General features: G+C 34.2%; 1 protein-coding gene across 2 annotated transcripts; it reads left to right on the top strand.

The window, feature by feature from the left end:
• Positions 1-23: 23 nt before the first annotated feature.
• Positions 24-26,860, top strand: D12 (YEATS domain containing 2 homolog D12). Of its 2 annotated transcripts, none has more exons than XM_067278499.1 (18): positions 24-68; positions 9,988-10,094; positions 10,192-10,289; positions 11,113-11,193; positions 11,592-11,735; positions 11,815-11,912; positions 12,493-12,654; positions 15,073-15,184; positions 15,263-15,307; positions 19,769-20,868; positions 20,937-21,013; positions 25,215-25,294; positions 25,359-25,500; positions 25,569-25,604; positions 25,690-25,946; positions 26,038-26,112; positions 26,186-26,259; positions 26,341-26,860. In XM_067278499.1, exons 2-18 carry the CDS (start codon positions 10,001-10,003, stop codon positions 26,462-26,464), a joined length of 2,799 nt encoding a protein of 932 aa, XP_067134600.1. In that variant the 5' UTR covers positions 24-68; positions 9,988-10,000; the 3' UTR covers positions 26,465-26,860. The 2 variants fall into 2 exon arrangements, with proteins under 2 accessions (XP_067134600.1, XP_067134601.1); XM_067278500.1 differs by lacking the exon at positions 24-68 and adding an exon at positions 392-412.
• Positions 26,861-27,530: the final 670 nt, after the last annotated feature.

Below are 27,530 nucleotides of genomic sequence, written 5' to 3'. Positions count from 1 at the left end.
AATAAACATTTATAATTATAATATTTTCACCGACAGAGGACGTTATTATCGTTCCGAAGCTGAAACAGGTAAAAAGGAACTTTCCGTTTTTACTTTTTATTTTTCTCTTTGTGAAAAAAACAATAAATGAAATTTGTATCGAAAATGAAATTTTCGCCAGAGAATTTCACGAAATGATTCACGTGACGCTTAATTCAGTCAAATTCCATAGAAACACGCTTTGATAAGTTTTCCTTTATCTCAATGTTAATGAATGAAGGCGTTAGGAGACTGTTTCACGTGTTCCATAGCTTCCCACGCGCACTTCTCGACGAAATTAATCAATATCATTTCACATTTCACACTATAATTCCTGCACACGGTTAAATTACAATTTTGTGGGTTTCCAGGACGTAATTTAGCGATGACAATGGTAAAATTTAAGAAATATACATTGATATTGCTTATTTACAACAATTCGGCATGTTAATTACGCGTTCTTACTTCAGGTGCATTCGTTTTGGACACTAGTACGTCAATTTGACGTCATTTGCAGGGTTTTCGTAGAAAAAGTGTGATTACGACGTCATTTTGACGTCGAAGTACACACTATTTACATAAAATGTACCTTTAGATAGCCATTCTTACAAAAGAACTGCTCCAACTGCACGACTGTAGCATGATCTGCACTGCTCGGAACTGTAAAGTAATTCTTGTAAGGATTTCTGGCATATTAAGTATGTTTTTTATTAAATAAATATATATATTACTTTTGACAGAATTAATTGAAACATTTAGCTTTTGCATGTAAAATAAGTTGAGAATGATAGCATCGTATTAATGAGAAGATAAAGCTGGTCGGGCTTCAATTTGTAAACATTTACACCTATAAATTTCCACGTCCGTTCGTCTGTCTTTCGTTAATCTTGAGGACGGAGTTAGTTAGATGAAATCCGAGAACAGATGTGGGCCTCCTGTCCTTAATCCGTTTCCATATGAACTTCTGATGCAAACCAGAAGTCACATTATTTTAATTCAAAACTTATCCCCCGAAAGCTGTTAACAGATGACTGGCATGACTTTATCATTAAAGGAAAAGTATGATATACAGGGGCAAGCCACTAATGATTTGTGATGGAGAGCATATATTTTAAATTAAATAAATATGATAGGAAAGCGCATTGCCAAAGATGGCAACGCGCTTTCCTATGCTTGGCGCTAGGTATGTGAAAAACAGCAGAACGTTAACGATGCATGACACGTGCATAGGTTCGAATATAATTTAAAAACAAAACGTTAGTTCTAAGAGTGGAATCCGATTTTTCTTATATCCTGAAGCAGACCTCAATTGAGGCTGAAAACGTGTTTTACGAGTAGTTAAGCAGTACTGGATAATAAAGGTTAAGTGAGTACGAGTTTTTTCAAGATTCCAGTATTTAGAATAGAAGATTTATAAATAAAGGTTAAAGTTTATCTAGGAAACCCCAATGGCCGCGCTTCCGGTCGCCATTTTGTTTGCTGTACTACGCAGGCGTACTACGTTCAAAAAATTATGCAAATTAGTTAGTATGTATAATTTTTTGAAAAAATAATAATTACATTAGTAAAAAATAAATGTTTTAAGATTATTTTGCAAGTTCAGCTAGCTATGAAATATAAAACAAACTGTTACTCACGTGTTTGATGCTCTATCATACGTTTCCTTTCCGTTTCTTCTCGCTTTTCCTTGATTTGCGATCCCTATCGCTGATGTTTCTCTTTTTACTTGATATTTTTACACGTTTTTTAGTTTCGCCACACGAATGTGCCTTACTTTTTTTTCCCTTCTTACACTCGTCGCTTTGTGGAGCAGCTGGAACGGACTCCAGTTCTTTCCATTTTGGCTCGATTCCGGACCCTTCTCTGCACACACCTCCTACAACCCACCTCGTCCCCTTCAATTTTCTACCTTTCTCGTATTTTCTCTTTGCAATTGCAGTTTCGTCTATTTCCACAACTTTATTTATCCCGCCAATCTTAAAAGTACATAGGTTATTAATGGAAACCATCATAACAAAACGTGAAAAGTTTGCCCAGTTGACTGCTGTTTTTTTGGAGATTCCCGAAGCTCCAGCAGCAACAGTTAGAGAACACTCTAAACACAGTAGGTGCCAGATAAATGACAAAATACTCTCCCACGACAAACGACCACATTTCCCTTTAAAGGTTCCTTGGAAAGCTGAATAATTCGTCTTGCAAACATTACATCGCACCGAGACAGAGTTTTTATCTGCTCTATACATTAATTTACGATGTTTCCCACATTTGTCGCATACCTCTTCTACATGTTGCAAATTCGAGAATATTGCAAATTTCACATCACTAGGTATTTTCTTATCTATTGCCAAATCATCGAAACCAGAGTACATTAATCTAAAGAAACGACCGGAGGTACAATTAATCAAAAAATTTTCAGAATTAATGTATGCAGTTTCCATTTTGTCGTCAAAAAAAAGAAAAAAACTTCTTACAACAATTACGAATACGACAGAATTATTAAATTTGCTACACGTTGCATCACGAAAAGTAGACGGAATAAAAACTTACCTATTTACTATTAAAAATAGCAGAAAGTAGCATTTTTTCTTCAAAAATGTTTAACTGGTGAAAAAAAAACCACTCGCAGCAGTCGAGCCATCACGAAAAACAAAAAATTTGCATACGATAGTGTTATTTAAAAATTGCGCCACCTACACCGAATTTCTAACATCACCTGCCGTCGAGATTACCGGAAGTGCGGCCATTGGGGTTTCCTAGGTAAACTTTAACCTAAATAAATACGATTAAAAATTGCAGCACAGCATTGTGACCGTGTCACTATATATACTTGCTCGTTGGTATTCCAACATAGCAACAATTCAATAAATGAATTATAGTTCCTGGTGTCCGAGATGAATTGGAACAATATATGGAGCCTTTTTCTACTTGGAGGAAACTAAGCACTACAAAACAGTCGTTTACAGCAAACTGTTGAACGAGATATGCAAAAAATTAGAAAGTATTTCAACGTCACATTCATGTTTTCTTCGGGCAATATAGAATATATATATATATAAATTCTCTTAGAATACCCATTATTTGTGTAAGTATTTACTGTTTATTAAAGCCAAATGATTGCTTTATTATATTGTGCTATATTACTACTATTATTAATAATTAATAAATGGAGATTTAATAAGTTTAATAATTATAATTATTAAATTTAGCAGGAGATGGTTCCTAATGCCTACCTCTAGTGTCAAATTACTTAGCAATTAATTATTAATAGTAGTAGATTAGTTTGGCAATAGTATACAAAGAATCTGGTCATAGCATAGGGAGCAAAATTGCAGAATAAAGAGATGCAGATGATGAAATAAAACATTTTGTATAATGGAGACTGTACCAATTGCTTTCTTCTTCTGGGTTATCTTCTAATTGTAATTTTTGAGGGTGCTACTATGGAATCAGTTTTGATGAATGATTTTTGTTTTCTTCTTTTCTTTTCCTACTGGCAATTGTAGAAGAGTAACGTCGAGATGTGGTATCCAATGTAGATTTATGCAGCAAACAGACCGTCACAATGTTACCCAAGTGATTTGATAAAATCTTTTTGAAAATATTGTTTAAAACAATAAATTAACAGTTAAGAACTCTGTGTATAAAGAAAGGTGAATATTAAAATCTTCCTAGAATGGAGAAAACTAACATGTTTAGTTCAATAATATAGTAATTAATATAAAAAAAAAACATGAAAAGTGTCACAAACTAACCTTGTTTAAGTAGAAAAAGTCCTTCATTTTGTTTATCCTTTTATTAAAATACTGCTTTAAATTATAAATGTCCAAAATGCTTCCCAATGGGCATTGGTTTGACGACAGCAAGAAACCATCTTTTCAAAGTACAATTGCAATAATTTGGTTGTTCACTAGTTTGAGGCATCAAGTACTCCGACACTAGTCGATTCTCGACTATTACCAGCAATATTAGGCATTTTTCTTCAGATACACACTTGCAAATATTGGAGAACAGTGCTATAATTTGCACCAATGATGGTTGTATGATGTGGTGTATGTTTTACCATGTTACCGTAACGTGGGATAAAGGATGTAATGTATTTATTCTACCTCTCCCCCAAATTAATATATTATGTTCCCATCAAATGCTATTTACTTGTCAGACTGGCCCAACTGAACATCATATCAGACCGTAATGAAATAAACACTTCTGTCATTTGCATCTTAGGTATGGAACCATACCAAAATCTCTATAGCCTTATAGACAGATTTCCTTGCTATCTTTTCTGAGTAATAGAGAAGTTAATATTCTTTTGGTTTCTTGAATGAGAAGGCAAATTCTAAACAAAAAATAACAGACAGACTTTGGTTACTATGTTAGTTAATAAACCCGCTTCAAAAACCGGCACGACTACAACCCTAACAAGTTTCAATATTCCATGTAACCGTATTTCTCTTCTTTTGATTTATGAATTCAAAAACAACCATTTTAAACACGCAATTGTAACAATAACAACAAACATGTTGCCAAAAAAATTTAAAGTTTGGGTATTAATATTATATAATAAAAAAATATGTGGCTTATTAAGATTTAAAATTGTGGAATATCAAAGCGAGCATTCTGTATATTTTGACATTAATCTTTTTTTATTTCATAATAAATATATGAAAAATGAAGGAAAATGATGTTCGTAAAATGATGATAGAGCTTCTGTTTAGCTGTTTAATCGATACAGTTTATAAATTCAGTTAATTAATTTATTAATATTCCGTGTGGGAAATGAGCTTGAATGTGAAATTTCACTTATTAAATACTTTCCAAAAAACGTATTTTCTTTTCGGTTGTTTTTAAAGCCGTCTTTTGGTCTTATTTTTTGTAAAAATTGCAACTGTGGTTTGATAAGCAAGACTGATTCATCTATAAGTAGCAGTGATGTAATGCATAACCAAACTGACTGGAAACAATATAAACATTCCAATTTCACTTTTAAAATGCAGTTTCCTTGTGCTTCAGTGAATGTCTCCGATTAGTGACCCGTACGCTCAGCCGAGATATTACTGCATTTTATCCTAATGCGTTTCGTGGCAATGTTGTTATTTCTACCGCAATCTTCTCTGGGACGGCCGTAATTTTCCCTAACCTCATTTGTGCAATCAAACACATTCTTCACCTGTGATAAAACATTTTCTTTGTATGCTTTAGTGATTTCTTTAATGCAATAATAGAATTTCAATGCAAAATACTATTTTTCACTCCTTATTGTAGCCATTACAGAATTGAAATTGGATACGATATCATTTTCGTATGTCTTTAAATCGAATAGCCAATCAACGATTGACACTTTTCCATACAAAATTAGAAGACGGCAGTCTTTTTAAACATAATGGACGTTTTTTTTTTTAACAAACATTTCAAAACATTGTTTAACAGATTTTTTGTTGATGGTCTAAGGACATATGTTAATGCAGTTTCCACCTCTCCTCTGCTGCTGATTTGGAATTTGCAATTCTCTAACTTCTCTTTCAATTTAAGAAATGAATAAAACAGTCTGTATGGGAAAGACGAAAGAGAAAACAGGTAGGGAAAGACATCTGTTGACTAGAAATGACTAATGCTAAGGATCTTTATTGCGATGAATGATTTAGTTTTGTCTTGTCAGTAAATCAGGCTACTTTGACTGCTTCACAGAGCATGTTGAGTGTCTTTTGATTCTGCTGTATCACGCGGCACAAGATGGAGATGGGAAATCGGTGGAATGATCTTACATAAGTATGGCTTTCATTTTCTACTTAGTTTGAGCTCTACCTACTGTAGACCTCTTACTAAAATTATGGATGACAGTTTTATCGAGAGAGTGTAGTTAGCCCACCAAAGTAAAACAACTTAGACATGGTAAACTTAAGAAATATCAAATTTTTCAGTACTGTTAGTTTTTATAATATAGGATGCACAGTAAAGTCCTTATATACTACTAAACTGACAAATTCAGGTAGCTACAGTTACAAATGTGATGTACAGTTGTAAATTTACTATATGCTACAAGACAGGTCTGCTTGCAGTGCCCATTGTATGTTGTGTATCACTTATGCATGTCATTGTAAAAGAACTTTATTATGATATACTGCATATCATAGTTTTAGAAATTCTATGTGTGGTTTACCAGTGTTGAGTGTTGAAGTATGTTCTATTGAACTGAATGAGTGTTTGTTTGTTTTGTTAAGTTATGGCAACGCAACATTTGGGTGATCTGCCTAGGAGAATGCCTTTCGGGAGATCTTTTTAAGGGTAACTGGCCCCTATTCGGGTGTTACAGAGGTGGAGAAAACCCGAAAAACTCCACATGGCCAGCCCATACGGTTGAGGTGAAAACCCACGATTGTACTCCCAGTGCTCAGGGAACGGAACCGCTTGGTCACTGGTGAGCTGAACTGAATATTTCCCAGTCTTTTGCTTGTCCTGGGATTCTGGGATAAAAGTGAACTGTTTCCCAGGATCCCAGGATAGAATTAATTGTTTTTAAGATATACAAAACACCTTGAAATCAAATGATATAATTACTTTTTATTTTTTAAAGTAATTTAATACATTCTGTAACCTCCAAAATCATATCAATAATGCTGTGTAAGATATATATTAAAAATTACCTTTGGATTACGTAGAAATTTTTATAAGATTTTAAAAAGCAAAGATGGTCAATACTCCGATCACTCAATCTAATTCCTACTTTAGTAATGAAAAGTCCTGCTACCGAGAATGCGCTTTCCGATTCAATTCGTGTAATCGGAATCGTGTTTAATGCATTTAAGAGAAGACAGATATTATGTGTTTTTCACCCGTAGCCTGGAAGATTTCTAGTTCGTTTTCGAGATTGTAGTACTTCTTTTGCTCCCTAGTATTCTCGATTTGTCTACCTCGGCTGCTTTAATAGCGGTATTAAGCTTATACCCCGATAATTCGGCAGTTCGTTTGACTTTAATGAGGTTTATGAAGGAAAACTTCATACTTGCAGACTCTGTACTTGGTTGTATCTTTGCCCAATTTGCACAACCTGGCATTATGCAGTTATTGAAGCTACTGGGCATGGTTAAAAATTAAGACAGCATAAACACAATGAAAATTCTTTACTTGTATGAATAAGAGTCCTGCCACAAATAAGCTACATGTTGATTATTGACTATTTGTGACATGCCATCATGAGCAAAAATTAGTTTTTTTTAATATATTCTGACAGTTTATGAGTTAATTATGCTTTCTATTTGCAAAATTTCCTCAATCTTAACACAAAATAAGAAAAAAGTAAATTTTTAAGAAATTTGCGGGATTTCCTGGGTTAAAAAACAACTGGGATCTCAGGATCCCGTTTGAGAAACCCTAGTTTCTATCTATTTGTATTATTATTTTATTTTCGCAACATATCAACACGTGAATCACAATTTATTTGCGTTAAACTGTTTTTCTTCCAGATTTATTAATAATTTAGGAATAGTTGTGTAATTGTTGACATTTTCGTATGTCAATTGCCAACAGAAATATCCGAGTACTTCTTGAAATTAATTTATAAATCATTGCTATATTCTTTGATAATAGAAACAAGATAAACAATGAAGGTGACAAAATTAAGGCAACATTGATCGGTTGTCTATTTTAATTGTCAAAAGAAGCAATTTGTGGCTGATTAATTTACTCTCAATACAACTTTAAGGCATCCGTCTACCACTCCACGGGACCCCAGGGTCGAATCCAATCGAGCAACTCCCTGGGAATTTTTCTTTGGTCGTCTATCCTGAGAGGCAATACCGAATGCAACGACTGTCATTGTGAAAAGGTTTCGACTACTTAATGCCAATGATCGTTTCTAATAAATGCATGGCCTAAAACAACACTCAACTACACCTTTACCGTTCTCGTTAGGTTTGTAAACAATCGTTCACCTTGAATTGAACACACAAATTGCAATGTCACATGTTAGGTTTGGTGTTGATTACGTTTTTTGGTCGTCTAGAGAAGGCACACCGGTAACAGGTAGAACATTTTGGTTAATGTCACATGTTCTTCACCAATTGGCAATGAGGATCATTTATTCCCATTTTGATCATGATATTACCACCACATGGAGTCACAGCAGGTAACCTTAAGTGGGGTTTCATAAATATAAATTAAACAATATAGTTTTAAAATGAAAGTAATAATAAATAAAATAGGAATTTAAACAACTGTCAAATATATAATTAGACTCAAAGGTAACTCATGCCAACCTTTTGTTGACAACTCTCGTTTACTGAAAATGAGAATGCCACAAGGTTTAGTATTGCATTTCCTGCCTATCGTTTAAGTGACATCACAATGTACTCGTTCTGCTTAATGACACTACTCAGTATTACCTCCTGGATATGTGGGTTCCATTTTTTATTCCTATTGTGAGCCCGGTCAAACCCACAACGTGTGTGAAAGAAAATCAGCCCTCAGTGCCCACAAGACAGAAAGAGTTAAACACACGAAAGTTAACCAAACGATCTTGTTACTTTTGATTCGATGTTACATATAAACATAAAAGTAAAACTGTTAATTCTAATTTTTGTCTCATTGATTTGCAACTATGAATAATTTTAACTGTATTGTTATATCCAAGGCCATTTCCATGGGCTCTGCTATAGAATATAGACCTTTGCTGAAGACTTTTGATGTTGTTTGACTCACCCGACACGTCTGTTTCCTGTTTTTTGTGTCATGTGCCCACAAAACAAGACAGGATGGACCACTATTTTGATCATTCTACCAGTTTTACATAATTATGAAATAATTTGAGCTATTTTTAAGGAACTTGACACTGTTCATTTGTACAAATTCCTATGCAGTTCAGTTTTTAAGCTTGAAGAACGCAGTCTGTAAGACTAGATTTGAATTGGTTTAGAATTCCATAATATGTTACAGATGTCTATTAGTTATCCATGTTGGTGCCAAACCCATAAGGGAGCAGCCAATGGCGAGGAATGAAGATTTTACAGGTGGCAAATGTTCCGAACATATCGAAGTTTACCGGGTTGCTCATGTGGCTTTGATTCTGGGAGCATCAGAAAGATAGGTTGATGTCTTAGCTGCATTGGCCTGCTGTTGTGCACTAATAGTTGTATTAATTAATTATCCAGAAAGAATAGCATTTGGATGTTTTTGTTGCAGTTTATTTTCTAATGAAATCTGGAGTCATGGAAGTGACTCCCTGCCAAGTATAAAAGTCACTGGTTGACTATATATACAAGAATCTGAGTTGCTGGTTTTTGGGGGTCAATTCTTCAGTCTCCAAACACCTGAAGTAATTCCAAATATCTTGTTCAAAAGACAGTTGTTTTCTTTGGTAGTGTTCAAGATTTCAAGATTTTCTATAAAACAGTTGCCGAAATATAAGCAATTGAAAAGTGCAAAAATTGCCAAGACTCTCTACTTTCTTCTTTTTCTTCATTCGGCAATGCAAGCGCTCATACAGAAAAACTACTCAGTCTAGAATGCTCAGATTTTAAACTTAAGTCCCTCTCGTTATCGGTGAGGTGCTGGCGAAACTCTGGCACGATAGGTCAGAGTTTACGGGGGTTTCTCGTAGAGCTAATTTAGTTTTACGGCTTAATTTTATATTTATAAAGATAAAATTGCATGGAAACAAATGAATTTTATTCAAAATGTAACTCAGATATGTAAAAGTTCGAATTTATGCGAATTAAAACTTTTTATGGTGGTTTTTCTAAACTGCTTACTGAAAGCATTCGGTCGGCAGTGCGTCGAGTCACTGGTTGCCGAGCATCGACCAATCTTACGTCTTGACATAATAACACAATTATTAAACAAAAAACAATTGATATCCAAACAAATTCATCTGAGATGTCATAAGTTTTTACATCTCTAACAGTTTTGTTTTAGATTCTTGACTTTTCTATGAATTAAATATATAATTATCTTAAATGGTGTCCATTTGGATTTTAGAAATTCCGTAAACATGACGACGAAACGTCAGATAGACCAAGACCCTGACTACGAGAGTATTCCGGCTGAACTTCAGCAGAAGAGATTGCGTCTCATTGAACAAGACGGTTAGATTTTTTTTTTGTACTTAAATGTTTATTCTTAGAAAATAATGCGTAATGAACCAACAAATTTAACTAAACAATCAATTTTTGCGCATTTTAGCTCGTGAATTTACGATAAAGAAAATAGAGAAAATAATCCGAATGCAGTTTAATAAAGAAATAAAGATGAAAGAAGCCGAACTACAATTAATAGATGAGGTTAGTTAGTTTGTTATTGTAATTTCAGGTTTGAAGGGATGTTAGTTACATAAAACAACCATTGGTTTAGTAATTTAAACAGTAATTACTTTGTAAAATAGGGCTGGCGGAAATACAGTATTAACACGTAAAAACGCGTAAACAGATTTTCATTCTATTAATACTGTATTTCCGCCAGCCCTATTTTACAAAGAAATCTTATATTTTTAATTGTGAAGGGATTGTCACCTGTGGACATTTTAGACTGTTTTACATAATTTGGCAGTGGCGTAGCCTCTAAAGAAAGGTCGTCTCTGCTGTGGAGAATAGTTTGTTCCTGGTGATTGGACATGGCGAGTAAAGAAGATTATCGTTATCTGTTTACGTGTAATTACTTTAACAAAATAACAACAAGAACTGGACAAGTATTGTTCTTCAATTATCAGTCATTCAGATATCATTTTGGGCACAGCTATTTGTAATTGCCAGTTTATCAGTTGGTATAAAAGTATCGCAGGCATACGGCATTATAACTGGCTAAACCTGGCATTTTTTGGCCTCCTTAGGCCGTCGTGCCACAAAACCCCAAATCCAACCAACCTAATAAACAGTGCACTGTCTATCACTTTTTTCAACTTTCAGCTCTGTTGTTTATAAAAATATATCTACAAACTTTAATAATAATTAAAGACATTAAATTGGCCTTATTGTAGCCTGATAATATGGCATTTTGTTTGATTTGGCTGCATTGTTTATTCAAGGATGACTATTAATGGGATAATTCGTAAGTTTGCACAGTTCTATATTATGTTTACTCACTCTTAACATTAAATATTTGTTACAGAAACTTCACGAAGCAAGAATAATTTTAGATCGTCTAAGGGCATGTATAGTGATGAAGTACTATTCTTCAAATGGTGAACAGGTATTTAATTTTATTATTTTTGAACAGAGTTTTATGTTTCTTCATTCTAAACAGTCTCTTACTTCTCTTTAAATTAGCTTTCTTGAGTTATTTGTACACAGTATCGAATGAATTGAAGTTATTCGGTGAATACTCTTGCCGAATGCGTGTATCACATAACATATTTGTGTTTCTAATGAATAGCTTGAGACTGACTAATCATTTTTATTTAACTTGCTTTGTATCTTATCTTTGAGTTTTGCAATGCAACTTGAATTTCATCCCCTTCTAATTAAGATAGAAGGCCGAAACTTAGAGGACACTGTCCGACGACGATGCATTTTAATGATGTTATAGGAGTGTGGCTCCACTCCCAATGTCAAAAAATGTAACCAATAAAGGTGTTGTTTTCCAATTAGGTTGTTCAGAGTAGTCCGTCTGTACATCCCACGGTGAAGAAATGTCTTGGAAAATCTCCAAAATTCCATCCACAAGAAAAGACCATTAATAATTATTCTCCAAATTCGAAGATTTCTTTGAGCGATCTCGATTCCACTGCCATTGTAAGTATTTAAATTGAATAAGAAGTTTCCAAAATCCTTAAAATAAATGTTTATCTATTTACTATTTTTGCTTTTCAAGTCTCAGTCTGTAGATACGCACAATATTAAAGAAAACGACATAAACCACGGAGTGAGACTCAAAAGGAAGTTATCCATTATTGTCGGCAATGTATCAAAGTAAGTATCGTGTTATTTATAAATACAAAGAAACTAGTCGTCGGATAATATCATTTAAACATTGTTATAAGACCTCATTTGCGATCAATTTAACAATTATTTGCATAAATAATTGTTCTCTGTACAAAACATCTGTTAATAATATCGAGAACTAGGAATTATATTTAATAAGCAATACGGCTTGACTTTACATTGTCTTTTCTGAAATTACCTGACCGTTATAAGAAGAAACTTTGATCGATATTAAAAAAGTCCTATTACTACACATTTTAATATAAATATATGCGTTTGTTTATATATCACTCACATTGATCGGGAAGATTAATGAGAGTGTACTGTATACTACAGTAAGCGAAAAGCAAACACTCGCGAGTCTCTTTTTTTATTTCCGAGGACGAGAGTGTAGCACGACTGCACTTAAATTTTCCGAAAACGTTTTGCTCTGAGAAAAGCAGTTTAAATTGGATTTACATTTAAGGAATTACCTTAAGAAATGGGGGTACTCGATAATAAAACATTATCTTGTTTTACATTTACATACATAATATTGTAGTTGATAAATTTTTTTTTTTTGGTGTAGATACATACCGGCGGACAGTCGTGACGAGAATGATCAAGCGACCCACAAATGGATGGTTTACGTCCGCGGAAGCAAAGATAATCCTCACATAGAGAACGTAATTAAAAAAGTCCAGTTTTTTCTTCACCCCAGTTACAGACCAAACGATTTAGTGGAAGTTTGGTGAGTTAATTCATTTGGTTTTAACGATAATATATGTTTAATTGTTAAATTGTGGTTTTAGTTACTTTAATTATAGGAAGTATTTATTTTGGTTATCTTTTGAAGTGGATTATTCATCTGACTATTACAGGTGTAGTAATGAAAAAAATAATTGTTTTTGAAGTAAAAATCCTTTCGAATTTCTTGTCTCTTGCTCCAAGAGGAGTAGTTTGAATTAGAATTGTATTCAAAGAGTTTTTATAACAAAATATTTTAATATTTTGTAGTTCATTGCTTGATTTATAATGTTCAGGGAGCAAACATCTGACAGGAATCTGACATTTGCGATTCTTTAAAAAAGTCAAAATGAGAATTGCGAAGCTCTTAAATGTAAACAGAATGAATGTGCACTTACATTTCATTTAATTTTGCTCATATATTCAGAGGCAGTAGTTTGTAATGTCTAAGTAAAGTTATTGCAAGTTATAAACATGAGCTATCTTCTATTCTATCATCCCTAGCTGGCATTTGGTTGCGGGTGTCCGTGCAACCAGTATGCTGCTGTGGGTGTTGCAGGAAGTTGAGCTTTCTCCACAATGCCCCTCCAATGCCCCCGATCCATGGCCGCCGCTTTTGCCTGGTTCAAATCAAGCTGTTGGTTCTTGAGGTCCTCCTCAATGTGTTTGGTCCACGTTTTCTTAGGTGCGGAGTGTTGGATTTTCCACATAGGTTGCTGACGGAAGAGCAGTTGGTGGGGAATTCGGTTGATATCCATTCGGCACATATGGCTGAACTATCTCAGCCGTCACTGTTGAATTTGTGTCTCAACAGATGGCTGTTGTTGGCATCTGGCCCGGACGGCATTGTTAGTGATACGATCCCAAAGGGAGATACCAAGAATCTGTCTCAAGCATTTCAATTGAAAGGTCTCAAGTTTGTCCAAGTCTGTCTTAAGCAGGGTCCAAGTTTCTGACCCATAGAGAAGGATCGGTATGACTAGTGTACGGAACAGGCGGATCTTGGTCATCAAAGAGATGTTATTCTTTTTCCATACACACCATTTAAGTGAGGCAAATGCATGGGCTGCCTGTCCAATACAGGCATGAGTTTCTTTTGACGATGCCACTTTCTTCTCCTGGATTAGTGACCCAAGGTATTTGAACTCTTGTACCTGCTCGATTTGGACTCCATAAAGGTAAACAGTTGCCCGCGATCCATCCGTTGTAAGCACTTTGGTTTTGTCCACATTTATTTTAAGGCCATATGACTGAGCGGTAGTAGCTATATCATAAAGCGTGTCTGTGGCCACTGCATCGTTGTCAGCAAAGACGGCACTGTCGTCGGCAAACATTAGATCAGTTAGAAAGTGGCCATTCCTGGTTGCCCCAAGAAAGTATTGTTCACATAAATACAGTAGAATCCACTTATTGTGATCACTTGGGAACTCACCTATGCATGTAACATTGAGTAGGATAAGCAAATTAAACTACAATAATTGATAAATCCAAAATTTCTCAGAAAATTTGGTTTTATTGCAAGCAAATAACGATTAAAACTATTAATATTTAACTCGGTCGAGACCGACGGGACTAACTCCAAATCATTATCGATTCCGTGTCAAAGACGTTAGCGCGAAAAGACAACTTAGAAACATCCGCTTATCCAAAGATAATGATATCTGTAATCAAAGTTTTGGTTATAGTTAAGTAAGGTTTTAATTTGTAACATTAAAGAGTTTTAGCCTTTTGGCTAATTTAGATCAGAAAATTGTATCCAAATTAACAAAACTATAGCTAAATTCATCTGGTCTTTCTTTATTAAGTATAGGAGAAATTATCGGGAAGAAGCATATCGTATCGTATAGGAGAAGCATTCTATCTGAAGACATTAATGGCTGAATTTTTGTAATGGTATTATATATGCAAATTCATATATGTATTAAGTATGTATCAATAGCGATTAATTCTCTTTCTAGTTAAATTTTAATTTTAAAAAGTATTGGCTATTGTGGCGTTTTGCAGTGGCACCTTGGAAAAAGGGTTTTATTTGTTAGCGTGGAATCGTTGCTGTTATGAAAGTGTCAACAATAACTTGTTTGTCCTAGTATTAAGTTATAGGTAAAAGTTATGTTACGTGTATTTTTTTTTCTTTCTGAACGGCACAAGTTTTATGGAATGTCAAGTTATCGAGAGTTGAGTTTTGGGGACTCCACTGTACTGCAAAAGTTAGAATACCCAAATGCGCAGTTCTCAAGATATAAATGATTGTATTATAGCTAAATGATTCAAGAAATTTCCTTTTAATTTAAAATAATATCGATTTTTGGTGGGTTAATCCCCAATTAAACAACCCATAACAATTTCCACGTTCATTATAATTGGATTCTACCATACGAAGTAATGGTTTTAAACGAGATTCATTATAGAATAATTTATTTAGTGATCCGCCGTTTCATCTCACCAGAAGAGGTTGGGGAGAGTTTCCCATTCGTGTCCAGTTGCATTTTCATAACCAGTCCAATAAACCGGTCGACATCATTCATAATCTCAAGGTTTGTTCCATTTCTATTACATTTATAATAAATAATAATGGGTTAAATTTTTAACGTGTTGATATTTTTGTAATTTAGCTCGATAAAACGTATACCGGATTACAGACCCTAGGGGCGGAAACGGTAATGTTTTCTTTACGTTAAATGTATTTTATTTTTTATATTACGTATATTTGTGTTAAGTTTGAGTTAACTGTTTTAAAGATTGATTGTTATTGAGTGTAAAAGAAGTATTTGTTCATTCAGACATTATTTACAAACACATGTGGAATTATTCTGTCTAAAGAACACAACTTGTTTCTGATTAATGTTCTTTAAGCAATACAATCAATCCTCGCTTTTCTAACACCTCACTTTTTGGACAATTTGATTTGAAAACAGAGTTTTGGACTCAATTGCACCAAGTAGATTGTTTTGGCGACTGAGGTATCAGTTTCTGAACAAGCTACTCGGCACGAGTTGGCCACAGATTAGACGGAAAAAGACCGTCAACTCCCTATACTTCCTATGCTAAAGGAAGGTGATGGATCGACCAATCAATGATGGGACTACCGATTCAAAAGTTGGTGGTGCTGAGATTGCCAAGCGTCATTAGACATCACGACTGAGGTCTGGATTTTCGGGTGTCGCACCCACTCGATTTTTGAAAGGGGCAGAGTGTAAAAAGACAAACTAAGTTGGTTTTAGTGCAGTAGGCTCACTCGTTGCCAACTTGTTTAGCACCCAAATTGCAAACCTGTCCCCAAAACAGTGACTGGCACCCAAACTATATATTTTGCACCCAGCTTCCCCCTTTTTTTACATTTTAAAAGAATATGTTGACAATTATCTCTTTTTATAGTGGTTTTTATTCATTCACTTGAGGGGGGGGAAGAACAAATTTGTTAAACCAGACCACATACGCTGAGGGAAAAAATATAATAATTAGCTCACTCTCTTCTTTTGTTGAGAGAAAAGGGGGTAAAGCGGAATTTTCTGGACTAAACAACTAAGCTTTAGGGTTGTTTTAAGAATGTAAGCATATTCACTGAAAATCTGCAACACGTGTTTTTTTTTCTAAGAAAAGAACAATCTAGAAAATTCTGTATTGAGGTCACCTTACCTTGACTTGTGAGCACAACGGTTCCAATTTCCAATGTTCGATGTCGGTGACATTAGAAAATGGTAAAATTGTCTGCATCTAAACTGAAAATTTCAGCAAATAAGTTTAAAGATGAAGGCATATGCACAAACAGAAACATAATTGCTGTTCCATTTGCAATTATGTGATTTTGGTTGATGCGAAAGACCGAGAAGTGAAAATCATGTGTCGCCACACATGAGTTTGGAAAAGCATAGAGAAGGCAAACAAAACAGGAGGAATTTCGAGCATATATTTATAGGGGCACCTGGACGTTGTTGGAGACAATCCTGTAATGTTTATACTGGAAGAAACAACGGATTCCACAAAACGATACGTGCTGAACATTCTTGTTGCACCACTGACCAGGTGCTATGTACAACCAATGTTGTTCAAAATGTACCAATTTGAAAATATGAACTCAACAAACTCTAATATCTGGTCATCCGTTGGGGGTCTTAGATAAACAGTGTGGTATTCTGCTGCAAAAACTTCGAGAAAATTAATGCGTTTATCAACGAACTTCCTCCTGATGATTCTGCAACCATTGACAGTGTCGAGAAACTGGTCGCTGATCCAGTAGTGACCACAGAGCTCTACTCTGTGCATTCGTACAAATCATTGGTGGATAAAATCAGAGCTGGAAAGACGTGGAATTGAAATGTGGGATCAGGGGAATGTTGTAAGTCAGGTGCTTGTTGTACCAGACAGTTTTGCACTGGACAAACTCAAATCTAGTTTATCAAAAAAATTCCGATTTGAAAAATATTCTGGATTTCACTAATCTGGAATTCTGAGTAAAACTGAAATATGTCCCCTTAGTCTCGGTCGACGTAAAAAAATCTTTTTCCTTATATAATGATATTCTATTCTCCAGACAAGAAAACTTCACATTTAAGAACATTGAAATGGTTACTGTTGTAAATTGCAATAAACAATTATGTAGTTTGTAAATATAGTACATCTTGCTTGTTTTTGTCTTAATAATACAGCATTTAAAAGCACCCAAACTGGCATCCAAAACGGAGAAAAAAGCACTTAATCCATTCTAAAACTGCATTCAAAAATCCTGTCCTTAATCATGACATAAATCAGCGATGATGTTGCTATTTAAATAAGTATCTTTTCCACAGGCATCAAAATCTATTTGTGTTTTTTAGTATGTGCCACTGTAAAATCTAAATCAAATGAATTAATAAAAACCATGCTAATTGACATTTGCATTATATAAATGGCGTCCGAGAAGGCACCCAGCCATTGTGCTGACAGACATTTTGCTGAGTGGATGAAAGTACAGGGTTAGCAAATAATAAGTTTTCAACTTCAGAGAACCTTGTGTGCATTCTATTGCTTGAAATGAGCGCACAGAAATATTGACTATGCGTGCACATATATTGAGCAGTTTTAGTGCTACATATTCATCATTTATGTCATTTTGAACAATGTGCTCTAATTGCAAGACCATATTTTCCACAGCTGAATGCAGTGCGCCTGTTGCAATATCCAGAACATGGCACCAAATGTTGTCCTTCAGATCTGGCACAGATGCAGGTCTTCTATGGTAGACATCCTTCAGGAAACACCATAATCAAAAGTTGCATGGTGTTTCATGTGTTCAACATATGCAAATAAATACCATTCATGTTACAGTGCCACCCGTCGATGGATTTTTGTACTATTTTTTTATTTAAGAAATGTCAAGCTCGTCATTTGAATTATCTGCAGTCCAAATTTTGTTTCATTTCGAGCAGTAGAACACACTCCAGAGCTTTCTGAAGCAGGAAACTTATTTCTTGCTAACCCTGTACAATCGATCGAATGGACAGACATTTTACCAAATGGATTTCCGAGCAATTTACTTTTGGCTATTACTTAATATATCAGTTATGAAAAAGAAACAAAGTTAAAATCAAGCAATGGTAATATCCTTATCTCTATTTATAACAGTTTATTACACATATACTAAAATAATGTACGATATTTGCTTTAAAGCAAATACGACAAAAAGTTTCGGTTGATAGGCGTTGATAAAATTAACAAGTTGTCGCTTTTACAGATGGCAAAAATTTCCATAGGTTTAAATATCTCTATCTGGTGCCAAGCATTGTCTATGCATTATTCTCGCAAAGGTTGCTTTCTTAGGAAGGGCATCTGCAGCATCAAGTGGGTAATCACTAGTGCAGTTTTGTATAATAGTTGACGTTACCTCCTCTGATTGCTTGACTCTTTCTCTAATTTTATGCACTGTTTTCAATGACACGTTGCATCTAGCTTCGGGTGGATTACTTACTTCTCCTCAAAGGACGTCGTCTTCTAACTTTAAATGCCAACACGGCTTTCTTTGCATTTGCGTCGTCAATACGATACGTTGCCTTTTTGTTTATCAACAATGTAGCCCTTCAAACAAAAGCTTTTTCTCCTCTTGACATTACAGGTCTTGGAGTTCCTACCAAACATTAATAAAAGTTGTGGTGATGTGATTAAATTTTATTCAAATGTACCTAAATGTAGTGAGCAGGAAAACAACAAATAGTCAACACTTGAATACAGGAATACATAAACAACTAAAAGAACAAATTGTTTTTTCATTCCACCATTCCACTGTGTAAAACCTTCAGCACACCATTACATTTATATCAGTTTTCTTTACTTATTTATGTCTATAAGAAGTATATAATGAACTATGATACTAACTGTTATTTATATTTGTTGCTGTAATTAATTTTACATGTTTTTACATGTAACAATACTTTTTAAAATTTAAACACTGTAAATCTGCTACGAAAAATTGGTTTTCGAACAAATTTTAGGAATGAATTATGTTTGAAAACTGAAGTTTGACTGTATTTTGGGTTAAGGAATTCATCCAGTCACTTTATTCTTAATTTTGTTTTCTGTGGGTTGCTGCTGTTCTCTAGCTTGGTGCGTTGCTTTGTGAGATGTCTTTCCTGTCAACAATTCTCCTGTTTTCTTCTAAAGTGAGAAGAAAAAGTCTCACTTTAGATAGAGAAGACAGAAGAGAAAAATTGACATTCTTTGCTGTCAAATGTTCCATACTGTTCAGGGAAGTTATGGCATGTTATAGGAAGGAGTTTAATTCTACAGTTTAACTTCTAAGTGTTAGCGAGGTTAAAAGCGAGGCTGAAGTTTTCAATGCGAAAATGTGTACGTCGGATGTTCAGCGCCACTTTCCTGTAAGCCTAGAAGTTTGGCAATGGCATTTGGAATGTTGAGCATGATTCCACTGACTTGTCAAACTTCTAGGCTTAGAGGAAAGCGGCGCCAAACGTCTGACACATTTTCACTTTGAAAACTTTGGGCTCAACTTCTCTATTAAAATCCAAGTGCTAAACTGATAAAAGAAATTGAATTAATTTCATTAGTAGCTTATTGCTAGATAAATAAATCAAACAAATTATTTACAAATAAATTACTTTTAACAATTTTATAAATATTTCCTGCAGGCAGTCGATCTATGGTTGTTCAGAAAAGAAGCCAAACGAAAAATGAGTGGCATAAACTGCAGGAGGAGTTCTTCCGTGTCGGAAGGTACTCCGGAGAAAAATACAGGAACGGTAAATTGTGACATAGTTAAAAACAAAGAACCTCCTCATAATAATCTTAAAGCATCTTGTGTAGATACTCATAAACCTTTGGTTGAAACTAATGGAATTCTTTCGGATGTATCCAAAGCGCAACAGCTAGAGAACAATTGCTCTTATCCAAAATCTACTGTAGATACGTCGTCGAATCAGAAGAACTCTAAGTTACCGATAGAAGACGTTAAAAAGACTAAATCAGTTCTCCTCATAATTCCACCAACGATTAACAAAACAATAATCTCTCAAGAACCTTTACAACAGCCTCCTCAACTGCAGAATTATTTATCGAAACAGTTGCAAGAATCGTCTCCTAAGAAAATCATTCCAGTGCCTTTAAATTCTAATTTTCCTAAAACTTCCGTTGAACCCACCGGCGTTTCTCAGGTGACGAGCGTGGCATTAAATAATAAAAATAATTTATCTCAGAAGACCGCGGGAAATCTGACGTCTGCGACGGATCTCAATCTGAACGCTTCGCTGAACGGGTTGACGACATTCGTGAAGTGTATGGACAACCAGGGCAGGATACTTCTCGTACCTCAGAGTTCTGTAGTGAAATTACCCAATTCGCTAAAGACCAAAACAGGTGTCGGCGAATCTCTGGTTCAGCCAAACCAAAATAACCAACTGCAAGCCGATCAGCAGAGCTCGAACTCTAAGTGTATTTCGCCAAAATCTCAGAAGAACGTGTCGTCGTACATGGTGAAAGTTCTGCCGAATCACACCGGTAGTATGAACCAGGTAATTCTCATTCCGGCCAATCAGACTAGTATAGACAGTGATCACCTGTTAAAAAAGAGTCCTTCGACGAGTATACATGCTGTTAATATCTCTAACCTGGCTCCGAACAAAGCAGCAGAGAAGGCGATCTCACTGGATTCTTCCACAGTTGGTAAAAATAACACCAAAATACCCAAAAGAGACGACAGTTTGGTTCTGAAGAAAGCTCTACTTTCCATCAGGTAGGTTACGTCCGATTATTAAGACATGCTTTACTACATTGTTTACATTTTGAATCTGTGTATTCTAGGTTAGAATATTATGAAACGATGTTTGAATTGATTAATAAAGTGGTGAAGTTGTTTCCTCTTATCAACAAAGATATAGGTGAGTTGCTGTTAGAGATTTGTTGATAATCATGCTTAATAGTTTCAAGCAGTCAAAACATTTATGATAAAAAAAAATCTGGCAAACTATCTTGAAGAGTGGCGTACATAACATTTTCATTAGTGATGTAACGAATAATATATTCGGCCTCAGCCGAATACCGAATATTCGGCCAAACTATTTGGCTCGATTAACGCACGTACGAAAATTGGTGCGCAAACCGCATTATGGCAAGGATCGCGCACCCTGCTCTCTATTGGCCCGCTGTCACTACGATTTTTTTTTCCAGTAGGTCTAAATAATTTTAATTAATTAATTAAATTATAATTATTAAAGTTAATATGAGACGGAGCCTAACATCTACCTCTAGTCCCAAATTGGTTTGTAATTTATGTAATAGCCGTAAATAGCCCGATATGATTCGGCAGTTGTTGGTATTTAAATGTAAGTTATTACTTTTAAGTTATTTTATTTGCAATCGATCTTTTTAACTTTTTAATTAAGCACTAAAATTTTGTTTTTACTACGTATTTGTATGCTGAATAGTACCCTAAGGATATACTTTAGTGGGGACGTATGGTCTAGTTTCTTCCCAGTTGTGGAACAGTTCAAATATATTATTGAGGGTTTCTATTTGTAAAGTTTTGTGATATTTTGTTGCTATTGTTTTTGTCAATATTTTTAAAATTAACATGATTTCAAATGTTATCTTTTGTATATAATGAGAAATGCTCATTCTTTGCTTTATATATAAAATAAATTATATATTAGTTACTCATCTTCTAGAAATAGATAAATAATTCTTTCATTAAATACGATAAGTTTCAATAAAACGTTTCGTAAATCATTTTAAAATATCGTAAAAAATATTAAAATATATGCGAATACGATTATAACATAATTAACTAAACAATAACATTAATGCCCGATACATTCTAACTTACACGCCATCAATTCTATAAGATGTCGGGCTAGATAAAGGCTATAATATTATTTAATTACGAAATAATTTAATACTAGAGTTAGATGCTATTTCTTATTAACTTTAATAATTATAATTTAATGTTCAGCATTAATAAAAGTTACAAAAACATAGTAAACTAATCATTTTGGTAATTTCTTACTCCTGTTTTTAAGTACTCCTATTAAGTATTCAGCCAAATACCGAATAGGTCGAATACTGGATAGTAACCGAATATTTGTTACATCACTAATTTTCATGTATTTTAAGATTAAGGTTGATGGCAGACTACCAGGGTGTCGAATTAGTCCAAGAGGAATGCTTCCCGGGTGGGGACTTTTTAGGGAAACTGGATCCTATTTAGGTGTTGCACACAAAGAAAACTCTTCGTAGCAAGTTCGTGCCTCACCAAACTTTAAAAATTCTTATTAATGCTGAAATTATAGCATTTACATTGTTAATTTGACTTAAAACAGTTATCAGATAGGAAATGCAAATGCTAAATTTATGAAATATTGTTCTGTTTCAATGTCCTTGAAAGGACACAGGCTATTGAAAATGAAGCAAGATTACTTATTGTCACACATTCGCATGCAAGAGTGGCAATTTTCTAAACATTTTATGCAGTTGCTTGCATAAGATGGTGATTTTCTGCAGCAGATTTTTGATAGCTTGTGATAAGTAGGAAAAAAATTTTTTTTGACCAAGATGTTTACATTTAAATGGATACCGCATAGCTAGTCTTCCATGAAATCCCCATGCTAAGTAAATCAATTTGGCAAAAATGGCCATGATAAAATTGTTCGGCAGTGATTTTTCACACTATTCTTTCCAAAAGTAGGGTTTAATTTATACGGTAAGTGTAATAGAAGTGTTGTTCCATCTGTGTACCACTCGTAAAGGAACTGTCGGAGTGTCTTTTAATAAATATTAATAAAATTTAGTTATTAAGTCATTTCAACAGTTTCCTTGTCAGTGGTAAATAACAGGAACACCACTTACTGTAACTCTGGCAGGCTAACTGAAATATTTCCAACTAAATCTTGTGTTTCATGTATTTCATTAGTATAACATAAGCAAAAGTGATTCATTTTGTCTTCTAAATAAATAAATAACTGTTAGAAAGGTGTGTAAAAATATTGTGCATGTTTAATTTTGGCAGCATGTGGCAATATGAAACATTAGAGGGAATGTTGACCTTATATATATTGAAGGATGTAACCGTTAGTATTAATTAGCGATTCGGCTTTATATACTTTTGCTACAATACACTATATCCGCATTTAAGATCCACTACTAAATATTTGACTATCGGCTTTTATGGCAGGTATAGATTTGAGTCAAAAATCTCAAAGTCGACTTATATGCTGGCACATACAATAAATCTGACATAATTTGGCTTAAGTTCATATTTATCATTAACAATACAGAATTATGGATTTGGCACTAGCCGTGGGAAGTGTTATATTGGGAATTCTTTAGTATATAATACAAAGGAGATTAAATGAAACATCGGTCATTAAATAATATGATAATATAGTCAAGAAAGGTCTACGTTGATTGATCTCTTTATCAGTTTAATTAAAAATAATATGTAAAGCGTGTGTATTTCCAAATTCTCCTGTCCGAATACAATAGATTCCTACTTCGCAACCTTTTCTTTTCCTAATATTTAGTGTACATTTTCTTTTATGACTGTATGAAATGTACTTTGGTACCAAATATTACAAAAGTTTCAGACATACTGATATTCTTTCTTTACGCAAATGATAAGAGATTTAAATAAATTGCTTAAATTAAAGAACACCGATAATTTAAAAATTTACAACAGTTTTAAAAATAGGTGTATTAATATTTTACAATTTGCCAATTATAAATCGCTCTCTCGTCACTCTTGTACTTATAACTGTTTATTTTCTTTTTCCGACACTTCCAAAGCCACGTAGACATTAAAAGCATCTTAATCCGGTCCAGATCTTATTCAAACCGTATTTTATAAAATGTTAAAACCAGTGGCCATAGCAGTTCTCTTGAGATTATTTATTATATTTACTCAACATATCTTTGTTCCAAAACAGTGATATTCCTCTACTATATTAGCCATTCCAAAAAAAAAGATGAAATTTCTTCTGCTCTATTACTGTTACCTGTCATGCTAAAGATCTAAGAGATTTGTATTTACTGCAAGATTTATTACCCAATCATATCTAAACTCTTCCCTATCCAGCACTGTGGTCTCCATCACCATTCGACCTCTGCCAACCTACTTGAAAGTCTATCCATAATTAATGACAACTTTGAAAAAAAGAAACTCATTTATATTGTATACACTGATATTAGCCTTTGGTTCTGTTCTTTTTGTTCCATCTGATATTATTTACTCATGGTTAAATAACAGCGAGGTTGAGTCCGAAGTTTTAAACGCAAAAATGTGTACGTCGGACGTTTGGCGCCGTTTTCCTGTAAGCCTAGAAGTTTGACAATGGCGTTTGGAATGTCGAGCGTGATTCCACTGACTTTCCAAACGCCATTGTCAAACTTCTAGGCTTACAGGAAAGTGGCGCCAAATGTCTGATGTAGACGTTTTCGCATTTAAAACTTTGGTCTCAATTTCACTAATTACTTATTATAGGTGATTATGAATTTTTCAACAACTCTCAATTTTGAGTGGATTGTTTTTTTCAGTTTATATTAACAATATTTCAGGTTAACTTAAATCAACAACAGTTACTTTTGCCAAAGATACCAAATTAGTTAATTATGATCCCAATACCCTTCAATTTGATATGCAACTTCTAACAATTCTTCTTGCTAAAGCCGATTTAAAATCTCTTCACAGAAAATGTCATCATGAGTTACTTCTTTTTAAGCAATACTCTTCAACCTGCATTCTCTATTAACACACACAATATCAAATACGTTTCTTTAGTTTGGCATAATTTGAGATAACAGACTCATGTTTAAAAGTCACATAGATAAAAGATTAAAATCGCCTGCCAGACATTGAGGTATATTTGCATTTCTGTAAACCCATTTCTTCAAAACGTTATTTGTTCTCTAAGCCCAATAAGTATATATAAACATCCAATGATTGCCTAAATGATCGGGCTGCAATTCCGCTAATTTTAAATAATTAATGCAAAGTAATTTGCTGCTATAGGTAGACGTTAGGCACCTACCATAGCGTTTTATTTTTTGCAAATTGAAAATTTCTGTATTAAATACATAAATATTTTGTAGATCGTTCCTGCCATCCTTACTGCGCACCTTCCGTTGAAGTATACTATTCCTGGAACGTCGGGAAGCAACGCGCCGCCGAGGTAAGTCTATACCAAAATTGGAAACGAGAAGGGCAAAAAAATAAATTTTAACAAAATTGTTTAGTGGCATCGTGCAAAAGCGGTTCGTCAAGCCATTTTGCAATTGCTAAATCAAAAATCCTCCAGCTTTACGTCAAAGGACGTCTGGTCGACGAAGGAAATTTTGGTGTGGTGTTATAGGAATGGCTACACCCCGAAAAGACAAAGTGAGTGCATTAATTTAATTAAGAAATAATTGTTTATAAGTACTTTAATAACTTCTCTTGTTACTTAGATGAATCTATTCCCAACCCTCAACATCATTTCGGAGGTAAGAGAAATAACAATTATGAAAGAGGAACTGTAATGAAGGGGATTTATAGGCTAATGATGTACATTTTCTTTTACTAATGCAGTGTTAAGTGAAGTTTCTACGGTTACGGAATCCAGCAAATTGTTAGAGATGCTCGAGAAGGAGAAGACCGTGCCCGAAATGGTTCTTTTCGAAGAAGAAATAGACATTCTGAATACTGATAATGATCATTCTTGCATCACCAGTAAAAATCTCAACAAAGAAAATATTCTCCTTGACAGATTCTCTTACACTCAGTCACTACTATCCATTCCCGATTCGTCGGCATGCGTCGAATTTGTCAGAGAAGCGGCGTCAAAAGTAAGGAAAATAATGTATAATATAATTCGGAATGATAAAAATTATTCTGCGTTTGGATAAATTATAATTCTACGATTTGTTACGCATCCAGATTGGTCTGAAGTTTCAACCTTGCGAGCTAGCTCCTTCGATAATGGGTCACGTCATTGAAGAAATGATACTGGCGGTGAGTTACACATAGCTTTAAATATTAAAATTTTACAATTTATTTATAATTATACATTGTTTTTACATTCCAGTCTTGCAAAGAATTCATCTCGGACATTTTAAGAGTAGCTCTGAGCGAAAGCTTCAATAAAATTGGGAAGAAATTGTAAGTTTAAACATTAGTAAATATACCTAACTAGTGAGCATTCTCCCGGTTATAAACACCACAAAAATATAAACTTTTCAGATATCCCGACACGATTGGAATTGAAGATATATTTTCAGCCATACAGAAGCTTCCATTATGTGATATATTTACAAATAAATATTTAGGAGTGTCTCCGAATGACCAACAGTCAGAAAACAAATGATCACTCGCTTCCCTCTATTACATTTTTCCCCCCTCGTTATTAATTTAAATGTAAATATTGTGCTGGTTCTTTAGCCAGAACAGAAGTTATATCTGGTGTGCATATCAGTGTTCGATCCATTGTTTTGTACATATTTATGTGAATGTGTATAATTTTTTCTATGTTCGCAAATGCTCCGTGCGTCGGCCATCTCTCTATATCCAAAGATTTACAGTGTCCGCCGTATTTTACAAATTTTTTGTATTATATTTTGACGGTATGAGATGTAAATGTAAAATTCTTTTTCTACCAAGAAGAAAAGTTCTCTCTGTAGTCACTAGAAAGATATTTGTTATGAAGTGTGATGTATGTCTCATAATTTTTATATTTTAAAATTATATATTTACTATCTTACAATTGCTTTTTATTGTTTTCTTGTCTGATTCCAAGTCTTTACATTGAATACACATTAGTATATTCATCATAAAGATAGGGTTCTTCCTCTTCCATTATTATCTCTTGATTGTAGGCAATTTTAACACATCCTATTTCTTTACTAAAGGCAGTTGAAACAAAAAATTGAATATTAAAATTTCCAGTGAATATGTAGTAGTATTCTGCAGTGAAGTTTGATTGGCGTGTATGATACTCGAATGGGTTATTGACAACATTCACCCAATCATATTTTCTGCTATCATCACCAGTGACAAAAGCGGAAACTGATTGAGAGATTGTTGTCAATAACCTGAATTTGAATGGAATTTGATCAGTGCATATAGCATGTAAATACAGCAACCCCCACTGATCAAATTCCACTTCAGCATACTATATCAGCTTTAGGATTCCCCTATACCCACGATACTCGACCTGCGGCTCTCTGAGCTTTTGTGAGTGGCCCGGACATGACCCGTAAATAATGCAGTCAAAATATAAATTTTGAAATTTTTGTGGCAAAAAATAGCAGTGTGGGCGAAGTGACCGAATCTAAGTCCCTTTTATCCTTTCTGTAAAAAAAATGTGCTCAAATTTTACGTTGTTTGCATCAACGTATCTGCGTGAAATGTCATACTCAAAAATCAAATATAAA

This window comes from Centruroides vittatus, unplaced genomic scaffold (genome assembly GCF_030686945.1).
Source record: "Centruroides vittatus isolate TY-2023 unplaced genomic scaffold, ASM3068694v2 contig_806, whole genome shotgun sequence".
Taxonomy (NCBI): Eukaryota; Metazoa; Arthropoda; class Arachnida; order Scorpiones; family Buthidae; genus Centruroides; species Centruroides vittatus.
Note: the sequence above shows the minus strand (reverse complement) of the source record. Positions and strands in the feature narration are given on the sequence as shown.

Excerpts from the sequence above, each read along its gene's own strand:
- D12 (XM_067278499.1), top strand. The coding sequence starts at position 10,001 with ATGACGACGAAACGTCAGATAGACCAAGACCCTGACTACGAGAGTATT. Across the intron at positions 11,913-12,492 it reads ATTGTCGGCAATGTATCAAA|ATACATACCGGCGGACAGTC; the intron begins GTAAGTATCGTG and ends TTTTTGGTGTAG. Across the intron at positions 25,501-25,568 it reads CTACACCCCGAAAAGACAAA|ATGAATCTATTCCCAACCCT; the intron begins GTGAGTGCATTA and ends CTTGTTACTTAG.